Source organism: Crocodylus siamensis, chromosome 3 (genome assembly GCF_052110815.1).
Source record: "Crocodylus siamensis isolate JL-2025a chromosome 3, ASM5211081v1, whole genome shotgun sequence".
Classification (NCBI taxonomy): Eukaryota; Metazoa; Chordata; order Crocodylia; family Crocodylidae; genus Crocodylus; species Crocodylus siamensis.
In genome coordinates, this window is record NC_143397.1 from 257,020,313 (window position 1) to 257,033,225 (window position 12,913).

The 12,913-nt window shown below is 49.1% G+C and overlaps 1 protein-coding gene across 8 annotated transcripts in view; it reads left to right on the plus strand.

Moving 5' to 3' along the window:
- The window catches only part of ADGRB1 (adhesion G protein-coupled receptor B1), a 320,747-nt gene that overhangs the window by 253,254 nt on the left and 54,580 nt on the right, over nt 1–12,913 (plus strand). For all 8 annotated transcript variants that reach the window (XM_090040749.1, XM_090040747.1, XM_090040750.1 and 5 more), the window contains 3 exons: nt 319–421; nt 5,804–5,954; nt 10,228–10,297. In XM_090040749.1, coding sequence (XP_089896875.1) covers nt 319–421; nt 5,804–5,954; nt 10,228–10,297 — 324 coding nt within the window. The remainder of the gene's footprint in view (nt 1–318; nt 422–5,803; nt 5,955–10,227; nt 10,298–12,913) is intronic.

Genomic DNA, 12,913 nt, shown 5'->3' on the forward strand with positions numbered 1-12,913 from the left:
TCATATATTCTTGCGACCCAATGTGGGCCATGACCCATGGGTTGAGAAACGCTGGTCGAGTGCTGAGAGCACTGCACTGGGGAGCAGCATTTTACTCCTGCCTCTGCCACTGACTGGCTGGAGAGCCTCTGTCACCGTGCAACTATTCTCCCTTCCCTGCCTCCTTTCGTCCGTTTAGATGATAAGCTGTGCAGGGTGGAGACGGTCTTTTGCAGTGGGCCTGTACAGCGCCAAACAGGCAGCAGGGCTGGGACCTGGCAGGGTCCTTTCGGGACCACTGTAATAGCAGCAATGATACGGTGGCTTTTCTCTTTGCAGGTACATCCGCTCCGAGCGCTCCGTCATCCTCATTAACTTCTGCCTGTCCATCATTTCCTCCAACGCGCTCATTCTGATCGGGCAAACCCAGACCCGGAATAAGGTAGGAGCTGAGTTTATTCCCTTGCTGATCCATTGAGCCAGTGTCTCCCTTCCTCCCTTTGTTAATTAGCAGCATGTCAAAGATGCAGCTCAGTGGCAGATATCAATATTTGCTCTCACTCCCTCTTTGATAATTTGTGAGCATCCCCAGGGCTTTGTTTAAACCCTGTGTGATATTCTGGACTATCTGCCCGGAGTAAGCCGAGGCCTGGCACAGTGAGAGGGATGCAGTGGGTTGTAAGATTTTAACTATTTCATCTCCCCACAACTAGGGGGAAAAAGTATGATTTGGAGGAGAAAAAAACACTGAAGATTTTTGTAAAAACCATTGTAGGAGGATCAGTCAGGAAGTAATACCTCTTGGTTTCCTTTCAGCTAAATATTATTGAAAAACTGTTAAATTTTTGCAAAAAAATTGCACAGCCTCAGTGAACACACAGCTCTTGTTCAACATAGTCTCCTTATTCATCAGTGAGGGTTTTTTTCCCCCATGGGTGAACAAGGGCATAACATCAAAAACATGCTGATCTGCTACCATTTTCATGAATTCTTTGCAACAGAAGACATTGCTCTATTATTTTTCTGTAGTAAGAAATGTGTGCAAGGTAAGAGCTGGCACTTTTCCAGGTGTATCTTGAGTCTAATGAGACTGAGAACCACAGATCCAGATGAATGCTGGGATAGTTCCTGCAGTATGTATGAATTAGTGGGCATGATTGCATATGTATTTATGCACGCCTAAACTCAACGCGCCTTTGCTTAAGGCGCATTAAGGCAATTTAGGTGCACGCCTACACGTGGACTCCCTAATGCGCATTAAGGTGCATTAAATTTCAGTACAAATAGCTAAGTCTCATTAACACACATGCAGACACGCTAATGTGCATTAACACAGTGTGTATCCATTGATGCACACCGTGTTAATGCGCATTAGTGTGTCTACACCTGCGCTAACGCAACTTAGCTATTTGTCCCTAAATTTCACACCTGCTTTATGCAGGCATCAAATTTAGGCTCACATGGCCTTAAATTGCCATTTTTAAGATGCATTAAAGGCACACACGTGTAGACATGTGCCCTTAATGCACCTTAAAAATGACAACTTTAGGCTAAGCTCAATTACAAGAGGCACGTGTAGATGCTCCCAGTGTATAGATTCATCAGGCGTCTATCTTGGCATGGCAAAAGTCCATGTCCGTGTTGTGCAGCCTCCAACACTTCCCTGTCACCTTGAAAACATCACCCTTATAGCCCATCCTTCACCCTCTGGGCTGTATGGCGGCCAGGGCAGCATAGTACAATCAAAAAATGAGAAGGCCTCTGCGGATTGCACGCCGACGTGCGGGCAGAGATTGTCCTGCAGTAGCAACACCTCAAACATGTCTCTACTGGGACAGACTCTTTGCATGTGATATTTTGGTTTCTCCAAACCGCAAGTTTGTTGCGGTCCCCTAAGGCAGGCAATCAAGTAGAAGAACAGCTTCCACATCTGGGGGCTTGCTTAAGAGCTACACATTAAGAGGCGTTGCTTTCTGGTTGACCCCTGTAAAGATTTTGCACTTCTGTGGTGGGGGTCATGCTGTGATCCTCAAGCACCTGGCAAGCATTCATAAACCAAGCCTCACGCTACCTGCTCTGCAGGATGGGGAGTATGATTAGACCCATTGCCTCCACTGCAAAGGCAGAGGCACGGAGAGTGACTTGCTAACATCACCAAGTGAGGATGCGACCTGAGGTTTCCTCGCTGTCGCCTCCTGTGTGCAACCAAGTTTTTGTTCCTTCTTGGCACTGCCCAGCAGAAGCAGGGGACTTCAGTCCTTTGCCAGTCCACCTCGTCTGCACGAGCACTGCTGAGGGGGCAGGACTGGTTTTGTCAATGGTGATCTGGACTCAGGAGTAAAGCCACGTAGTCACGGCTCCTGAATGCAGTGCTGACGTCCTAACCACTGGCCAAAGTCCTCTCTGTCTGTAAAGAAGCCTCCCACGATTGAACCGAAGCCTGGAGGGTTTTTTGCTAATGCTAAGCTGAAGCCAAAGGAGGGAGAGACTGTGCGCGCCACGGCTTTGAACGACAGCGCCCGGGAAGGAACTTGGGGAGAGATTGAGCCACGGCTGTGGCGACTCTGTTGCTCAATGACCTCTTATTTCCCATTGAGCGCGGGGGTGGATCTGCTCCTGCGTCTCGTGGCTTCCCCCCACCCCTCATCAAACCAGAGCGATGACCCTAATGTGCCCTTAATGCTTTTTCACACTTTCCGGATGCCCATCATCAGAGCCTGTAGCGAGGCCTCGGTGCTCCTGACTGTGATAGCACGCAGCAGATTAGCTCTCCCTGCACATCAATATGCATGAAACCCCATAAATAGAAAGATTATTCTTGGATTTCCTCTCAGCCGTCTAGTAAACAGTCTCCAGTGGGGAACACAGAGAGAGCAGCTACATGGAGGAGAGGCCAGGGCTCTGTTGAGTGTCAATTAGGAATTTATACAAGTTGAATTATTGATGGTGGAACGACTGGAAAAAAAATTGGCGTTCATTTACAGCTGCCGTTTTGCCCCTGAAGAGGTTCGTTGGCAGTAATTCGTGGCAGTGGACTGTATTCTTCCTTCATTTACACACCGGCAATTTCCGACGCCAGAGTCCAAGTCTGCCCCTCAAAGCTCTTGGAGGATGATAATGTTGACGAGAGGCAAAATGGCGTCATCGTCTCGCCATGTTGTATGCTGGGAATGAATCCTGCACAATTTGCCTGTATGTTGGAGGCACCGTCATAGGCCGAAAGCAAAAGGTGTTCTCTTTTTAAGAGGAAAGAAAGTTTCTCGTCCTTAAAAAAAAAGTGTAATGTGCCTGGTTGGCTTAATACAGTAGCATGGCAAATGGTCATTTGGCTTGTCCGGTAGCCTTTCTCCTCTCGGTGGCTGGTTCAAATCCAGTCCACTCCAGTGACAGAAGTGAGTGCTCATCATCTGAGGAGTCCTTGATGTCAAAAGTCATTGTAGTGGGCTCGGTGTAGGAAGCCCTTTATTTCTCAGCAGTCGGTACTAATTAACACTTCTTTGGTCCTCACAGCAGGGATGCGAAAGGCTGAGCTGTCCATAGGGAATTACCATCACTTTTCCAGCCCTAGCCGTGGTCTTTCCATGGCAGGTTGAGTTGACATGGCCGTGGGAGAGTATGGGGATAAATTGGTTCATGCATAAAATAGGATGTCATACTCAGTGGTAATTAAGAACTCGCATTCCCCTGTTCCCAAGCCTGAAATCCTATCTGCTCACCTCTTTATTAGCCCAGCCCCAAGTGGGATGTATTAGTCTTGGATAAACATAAAATGCCTTGGAAAATGCGATGTATAGCTCCAATATGATGAAAAATCAGAAAGCCAAAGCCTTTCTTTCTTTTATGCAGACTGTCAGGTGTGGGTGGCAAAATTGTGTTGGTGTTGAAAAAGAACCACAACATGGGCAATGTATGAAGCCAGCTAAAAAAGCCTACGGCGTTTCTTACAGAAACCACCATTTTTTTTCATTAAAATGGTTCACTGCAATTTGATCTTCTATGGGGGAATTCTTCCAGATTTGTGAGTTGGCTGAAAAATGATTCAGGATGTATGTGGTAGCCGTGTTGGTCTGCAACAAAAAGAAGTGCCAAACTCTGAACCAAGAGTTTGAGGGTTTTACATTTCTGAAAAATGATGAAACATTTACAAAAAAAAAAACCCAAACCTTTTAAAAATTTTTTTGTGGAAAAGGGAATCAAAACTGCATTTTAAGCTTCAAACAACTTTATTGTTTTTCTTTTTATTTCCAGTACAATAGCACCTCGGAGCACCAGTCATGGACCAAGGTGTTGGTTGTAGCTGTGTTAGTTTAAGGACATGGGCAGACATGGTTCTTTGGGTAAATGTGATATCTTTTATTAGACCAGCCTAGTTTAATAGACCAACTAAACAGTCCTACTATTTAGTTAGTCTAATAAAAAATATCGCATTTACCCAAAGACCTACCTTGTCAGTCACGGACCAGGTCTGTGTGCTTTGGAAATGCAATGCAAAGAGCTCACCATCTTCCTTCTTCCCACCATGAAGCCTCTGATTTTGGCTCATGTCACCGTGCGTCAGAGGCTGCTAAACAGTGCACGGACCCTGGCGTTCGTCCTGCATGTAAAAGCCAGCGGTGGATAGGAGAGGAAGAAGGTTCAATCCCACAAAATACAAATCTGATTTTTTTTCTTCAGCTCTGTTCTTGTAGTTATTGTAAAAGGGAAAATAATCTTAGCACTAATTTGCAGCCCCTCCTGCCTCCCCTGAATGCCATAAGCCATTTCCTTATCCAGAGCCATTTTTTTTAATCTAGTTTCTATCATTGCGTCTCCCTGGGAGACACGAGAATTTGTATTCTTCATCTCAGTCTCCACTATACTGAATCCCTGGGGCCAATTGTCAGGTGGTGCAAAACAGGCGGAGCTCTGCCAGGGTTAGTGGAGCCGCCTCCATTTACACCAAGAGATGCTTTTGGGCCTCAGGAGCCGAGAGCCAGGGAAGTGCTTTATTGGTTATTTAATCTGTCTCCCTGCCGGGGCAGGATTGCTCTGCACGGCGCATTTGATAATGTTTTCCTGGGCTCATTTCTGTGTCTCACACATCTTCCATTTCCCGTGGGGGCCAGCTGGGCGGTGGGGTAGCTTTCGTTGTTATGAAGTTTCTTCTCACTGTCTCTCCAAAATTACTTGTTCTTAATGCCATCCCATTACCCCTCAGCGATGCCCTCTTGTCCCATCCCTCTCCTCCTTTGTTTCCGCCTCTCATCGGCTTGGAGGTAGCAATTAGTAGCCCTTAGCAGCCATCATTTCACCCAGGTCTAAACGCTTTCAGTGTGGAAGGAGCAATCTTGTGCTGTCAGGGCCATTAACCAAATGACCTTCCTCATGATTTTGCGGCCAGTAGCATGGGCTTTATGATCATTTTAGCTGAGGTTAACTTCCATGCCAGCTTAATAGCTGATGTGTCCTCTACCTGAAGACCATGGGCTGGGCCCTTTTGGAGAATAAATAATAATCGTCCTGATCCCAATGCAACCAAGAGCAAAGCTGCCTCTGACTTGGATAAGACAAGGATTTTACCTAGCCCCACTTCAGCAGGATTTTTAACCGCATTGAAGCATGTGCCTCCATGTATGTGATGGGATGCTCCCAAGTTGAGGGCGTGCTCCCGTGCTTTGCTGATTTAGATGACAGGTTGTCTCGGTCTGGTGTGTTCCTGGTGGCTTTTCATTCCTGAGCTCTTGCGGTCTCTCCTCCCGGGACGGGGCATGAAAAGTGCATCTGTCTGCACTGCTGTCTCTGTCTGCTGCCCTTCTCATCCGTTCCCTTTTCCTCCCGTCTCCAGGTGATATGCACGCTGGTGGCTGCCTTCCTCCACTTCTTCTTCCTCTCCTCTTTCTGTTGGGTGCTGACGGAGGCCTGGCAATCCTACATGGCTGTGACGGGCCGGCTGCGCAACCGCATCATCCGCAAGCGCTTCTTGTGTCTCGGATGGGGTGAGGATTCGGGGTCTGTGAATCAGCCACAGGTGGGACCTGGCTGGAGGGATGAGCTCTCCGTTTGGGATCTCCATGCCTACTTTTCTGCTTACACAAGTGGGGAAGAGTGGGCAGATGGAGAGGTTTCTCCTAAGTGGACTTGATAGGGAGATTGAACAGTGTTGTCTCCACGTCCTATCTGTTCCTCTGTCTCCTTATGAAGCCCAGCCTGACTCAAGCTCTGCAACTCTGTCCCCATGGCGGTGGGGGTTTCCACAGGCAGATAAACTATTAGGCTGGTGCAGATGTTTGCAGCTATTGCAGCTAATCCTTCCCCTCCCAGTATAACTAGCTTATTAAACACTGCGTTTTGTAGGAGACACAACTTCCACATTAGCCTGAGCTGGGGAGCAAGGGGGAGAGCAAACAAGCTAAACGTTTGTCCATAACTGTGTGTGTGTGTGTGTGTGTGTGTGTGTGTGTGTGTACATATATATATATAAGTATGTATGTATTTATGTATGCATGCATGCATGTATGTATGTATATATTATATATATGTATGTGTATATATAGATGTATGTATGTATATATATGTGTGTGTGTGTGTATATATATATATATATGTATGTATGTATGTATGTATGTATGTATGTGTATATGTATGAGTATAGACAGAGAGAGAAAAAGAGAGAAAGGGCTCTGCATAGCTGAACTGTATAAGTCTCCCATTTCACTACCAAAGCCCGATGAAGGGTGTTTGTACCCGAAAGCTTGCTAAGAAGATTTTTTTCCAAGTATTTGAGCTGGTCTAATAAAAGATATTGGATTTACCCAAAGAACCTTAACTACCATGATTGCAGGTTGGACATATCTGATGCTTATAACAGGCCTCCATGTGACTTGTACCCACACATCTAGATTCAACCTTGCTCCAGCCCCTCGTCGAGCAGATTCTCTGCACTCCTGAGCCCTCTTTGCAGCAAGTCACCCTGACTGTGTACCTTGGCTCTGGGGACACCTTAGCGCTTGGGACCTCCAAGGGGTGAATTTGTGATGAGAATATGCCCTGAGGCTGAAAGGGAGAAGTCAGTGTCAAGGTGTTGAGATGAGAAGTGGGACATTTCAGGCTAAATTCCTCCCTGGGATGCATTAGTGCAAGCAGCAAGCCAAAAAGAAAGCTGTGCCTCCGTGGGAGAGGAGACTGGTCTGTGATATACAACAGGGATTGGCAGCCTCCTGGCTCAGATTTGGTCCATGAAGGTCTAATCCATCCTGCAATGGCAGGGAGGATTGGTGGCGCGTGGTTCACCCTGGCATGCCCCCTCTTCTGCCTGCATAGTGTGTGTCACCAGTCCTGGGTGCCAAGGGCTCTCTGGTGAATTTGCCCCTCTCCATTGCCAGTGAGGACAGGAGCTGGCAGCAAGGGTAAGTGGAGGCTGCTGTAGCGGGAGTAAGAGCAAGAGACTGGCCCTCAGCACAGAGCAAGGAGGATTAGAGCATTGCAGAGGGGATCAGCAGCTCCCGGCAGCATCCAGGTCACAAGCAGCAGCCCGCGGTTAATAACGGCTGCAACATTATCTAAGCATCCCTCCAAACACGTTAATGTACATCCATTAATACCACTGCCCCCCCTGCAGTGAGGCCTGGACTAGCTCTTTCATTTAAAGGAAGGATTTGCTTCACTGGGAGACTTTAGTGCACCCTCCTCGGATTCACAGCACAGCTTCTCTGGGTAAAATGCTGCTTAATGCTCTTCTTCAATCAGAACCAAAAATGAACGGCAAAAGTGACCTTTAAGATGTATGTTGTGTGTGGAGCGTGCTATAGCCATAGGCCCCTGACACACATTGCATTGAAGACATAATTAACAAGTTAATCGTGCCATAAACAGTAACCTGGCCACACTTACAACTAAATGTAAGGCATGATAATGTAGTAAATGAGCCCCAAATTTATTCCACGTATAATGGAATATAATCCCCATATAATGTGGAATAACTTTGTGGCTTGTTTGTATCACATTTTACATTGAACATGTGGCCGGGACCTGTCAAAACCGTGTGTGTTGCCCAGCTGCGTGGCACACGTGGTTTTATAGCTCCCCGTACATGGGAGCCTGATGCCGTTGTTGGTGCTTCCTGTGCACTGAGTTGATGGTCAGCTGGAGCCAGGGACCAGTTTGATTCCTGGTGCTAATTAACAACCCTCTGACTGATCTCATCTTGCTGGGCTCAGGCTCCTGAACCTGGGCTCCCCCTGCACCAGCAAGTACGGTGTAATTAGGATCTAATCCCGGACCCCAAAATCATGCGTCCTTTGTTGGCATCCAGGACTAGATCCCATCATGTCTGAAAGTGAACATCTGTCGGGGCCACACGGACAAACAGAAAAGCATGCAAAATTGTGTGTATTTGGTAGCCATGTTGTACTGAAACGAAAAGAACTGCAAAACTTTAAAACTCTTGGTTCAGAGATGATACCTTTCATTAGACCAACTAAGAAATTGCAAAAAAAAGATTCTTTCTTTGCAAGCTTTTGGGCTTATGCACCCTTCCTCAGGCTTAGGGAATATTAAAGGTGGTACAAATCCCCATAGGTAGAAAAATAAGGAGCTCTCATGGACCCAGAGGAAGAGATATCCATCTTCAGCTTCCTCTGTCCAAAGTGAAGTTTATGTTTCTACCTATGGGGACTTGTACCATCTTTACTTTTCTCCAAGCCTGAGGAAGGGCGTGTGGGGTGCACCATTGGCAGTGATGTAGCCTGGAAGGGGTGAGAAGAAGTTTGTAGAGGAACCTGGGCAGGATTGGCAGGGAAAAAGGAAGAAAAGTATCAGGACTCGCATGCTCTGGCCCGATGGTGGGTTCTCATGGCTCTGTTTGGGGACCTGGACCTGTGAGCTGTTCCCAGCTGCTTCGTGCATTAGATAGAAAGGCAAAATGCTCTAGCTAAACGGGATATGTGGGCTTGCAATGAGTCTACAAGTGGTTGGTCCGGCCTGAAGTTCCTACCACGACTGTGCTTAGCCATGAGGCGTGCCGATGGACACAGTGACCCCTTTGGCAGCAAAACCATAAAGCCATTTCTAGCACCTGACGTGAACACACGCGTTAGGGCTTTGTCAGTGAGGAGCTAATCCTCGCCAGCTAGTGATCCCACTAATACCTAATGGGATTTGCCTGTCTTTAGCAGTGAGATGGCTTACTCCGTGCTGTCACAAGGAACAAGGCTATAAAAAAGCACATGGGGCCCTCTCCAGCTGCCCAGGCAGATGTTACTATCAGACACTTGGGTGTTTTTGCAAGGAAAAGGGAAAGCAGTGCTGGGGCCAGACGGACCAGAACATCACCACTAGGTCACTGGTTTGTACTGGGTGATAGCAGTCTCTAGTGCTTCCTGCTCATCATCACTCACTAGTGCTGTGTTGGCAGAGGAAGAATAAACTTGTGGGTGATGGGAGCAAAGTGGCTTCCCTCTCTGTGACCCTCAACTATTAGCTCTGGTCCCTGTGAAAAAACCCAAACTATTCAGCACCGGTGAGATACACATCTGGAGTGCCGTGTCCAGCTGTGGGACCCCATGACAGAAGGGATGTGGACACACTAGAGAGAGTCCAGCGGAGGGCAGTGAAGTTGGTTGTGGAGCTGGGGGACAGGACTGGTGAGGGGAGGCTGAGGGAACTGGGCTGATTTAGTCTGGAGAAGAGAAGACCGAGAGGGGTTGAATAGCAGCCGTCACCTCCCTGCAGGGGGGCTGCAAAGAGGATGGAGCTGGACTGGTCTAGCATTGGGAAAACACGCAGCAATAGGCTCTAGCTGCAGCAAGGGAAGTTGAGGTTTGGATATTAGGGAAAACTTTCTCACTAGGAGGGTAGTAAAGCTCTGGGACATGTTAGCCAGAGAGGTGAGGGACTCTCCATCCTTGGAGGTGTTTAAGACTGGACTAGACAAATCCCTGGCTGGGATGATGTATTTGGGGCTGGTCCTGCTTTGAGCAGAGGGTTGGGCTAGATGTGACCTCCTGAGGTCCCTCATTGTCTGTGATTTTGTGAAATCACTTGCACGTGTGTGTCTGTGCGTGTGTGTGTGTGTGTGTGTGTGTGTGTGTGTGCGCGCTTGTGTTATGTGTCACAGTGCTGGCTCTGGACGCCCTGGGTTTGGTCTCTGCTGGTTTCCTATGCCGGGGCAAAGGAGGCTGTAATAACCTGGGGCAGATTCGGAGGGGGCGAGTGGTGGGAGGCTTGCTCATGATACAAACTGACTGATTCTCTTCTGTTTGGTTCCCTTAGGGCTTCCTGCTTTGGTGGTCGCCATCTCCGTGGGGTTTACGAAAGCCAAGGGCTATGGCACCATGAACTAGTGAGTATCAGGATGCCTCTTTCATGCTCTTCCTTTCTTACCCTCTGTCCTTTTGGCAACATCCTCACTTGGCCCCATAGGAAGCAGGGCACCAGCACCGGCACGATGCCCCTTACCAAGGCAATGATGGTAAACAAAGCAACTTGCCCTCCTCTTGCTCTTGTCAGGGCATTAGCTGCCAGTTCAGACTGAGAAATGATGTGATTTCTGTGATCTTTCCTGAACATCCATATGCAACTTTTGGGGGATGAGCCACGAGAGAGAGGATGGATCCAACAGCAAAGGGATTTCTCCATTGATTAGAATAGCAACAGGGTGGGTTTCTACAGCCCTAATAGGCAGCAATGCCAGTCACGAAGGACATCCCCGCCCCTCAACCCTAATGGAGCACAGCTGGCCAGCTGTGCTAATGCATAGTCATCCTCCATCTGCCTCTGAAGCACCTCACGTGGGCTGCTGTCAGAGGCGGGATGTTGAGGGAGACAGATGGATGCACACACATGTGCAGGGACACACACTCCATGCACACACACCCACTCTGTACTCACACACATACACGTCATGCACACACGTGGTTTTACTACGATGCTCACCCCAGCATGCTCAGACAGGCCGTCATCCCTCGCACACTAGGCGTACGCACACGGTACGCATCCATTCAGCCTCTCTCACTCCGTGAGCCTGGTGTGATTCATCACAAGCGAGCGGTCCCTGGTTGTGCAGAGCAGGCAATGAACTCACACCCAAGTAGGCACGCGCGCTCTCTTTCTCTCTTGTGAGCATATATGCACACACATGCACACATTTTTTCAGCCTTCACCCACCTGAAAATACTGAACGGGACCAACACCAGTGTGTCCACATCATTAACGCTGCCACTTAGAGAGTGCAAGCCCCTGCCCTGAAATAGCAGCCAGGCAGGCATTCACAGGCCTGCCGTCTCACTGCAGGCATTTGTAGGGTGCCATCCTGCTGCAGCTGGAGTCAGGGGAGGATGGGCTGCCCAGTGCAGGGGCAAGGCCAGGTCCTGATGGCACTGGCCCAGCACACGGCACGCCTGGGGCACGTGGGGGAAGGTGTGTTGGCAGAGGAGCAGGTGAACAATTCATCCCTTTCTCCACCTGGAAGGAAGGCAATCCCTGCCGTGGCTTCCCACCGTCCTGCTAGCATAGCAATGCATCGGGGCTGATGCACTGAGGAAGGCACCCAGAGGGGTCCTGCACCCCAGGACACATCAAGAAGCAGAACTGGGCCTCACCGTCTGCCTTGCCCTTCCCTTGCTGGAAGATGGGATGCTCTCAGCCTGTCCCCTGCCCCTGGTACCATCTTGCAGAACAGCGCTGGTGAATGGGGCCCATTAGAGTTGGCAGGGGTCTCAGTGCATGGGGCAGAGCATAGTGCAGGATATATCCTCTCACCCCCCTGGTATTCATCAGATTGTACCCAGAGGTGGCACAGAGCTGGCAGGGATGTGCATTCCCATTTGACCCAACTCTGGGCTGTGAGACGCTCCCTGTCTCCTCACTAACCCCTTCCCAGCAGTTTGCTCTGCAGCTGCCTCCTTTGTAGCTGGGTTTGGCATTACCCATCTCACAATAGGGCACTGAAAGAGCTCGTAGTGGCAAAGGGGGAGCAAGCAGTGCCAGCAGCAGCACCATTGCAGCAGGCGCTCTCCTCAAGGCCTGCCTTGTGTCATTGCTGCTGATGAAGGCGTGCATGTAGTAACAAGAGGTGATTAGTATTGATGTTGGCACCTTGCACTGATGTGGAACACTTCACATCAGAGGAATGAAGCAATTGTCCCAATGTTACATACAGGGAAACTGAGGCACTGTGGAGATAAGTGCCATCAGAGAGAGATGTAGGGAACAGGACCCAGGTTTTTAACCTGCTCTTCTGAGTTCAGATGTGTTACTCAGAGGGTGTCTCTCATCCCCAAAGACCTACCAGATCTCATATAGGCCCTTTTTTCATCCATTGCTGAAATGCAGCCACTTCTGGGGTAGAACAAGGGGAGTTTGCTAACCGGGCATGTCTCAGTACTGCTTCCTCGTAAGACTGGAGGCCAAGACTGGTTTGCACTGACGGGGGAGTTTGATGAGCAGGAGGCTACTGCAGGAATTGGAAAGTGGCCAGAGGACTCAGGCAGGTCCCGCTCCCTCCCTGCACCAAATGTACCAGTCCCTTCTGGATCACAGTCGGTGAGGCCTTTGCTTTCAGCAAGACTGTGCTGGATCTGCAATGCAGAGTTTGCATCCAGGTAGCTCCTTCCCCATGCTCTGAGGTGGTTCAGATCTAGGGTTTTGGGGTAGCTTAAGCCAGAGGTAAATGCCACCCACCCAACATAGAGCTTCTCCCCATATAAGGGGGTTTTGGAGCCCGGATTTGGGTTTTGGACAACTAGAGAGAAACACCAGTCAGCTACAAGGTCTGGTGTCCCGTGCCACAGTTTAGATACACCCCCCTCCTCTGGAGCCACACGTGGGGAAGCAGGAGATTTCCCAGGCGTGAAGGACTCTCCTGAAGCTATGAAGATGCCTCCTGGGTGACTTCCCTCTCTGTGCAGGGGCACAGCCAGGGCAACACTTTCAGCCCCTTCAGGCCCTGAGAGTTTCA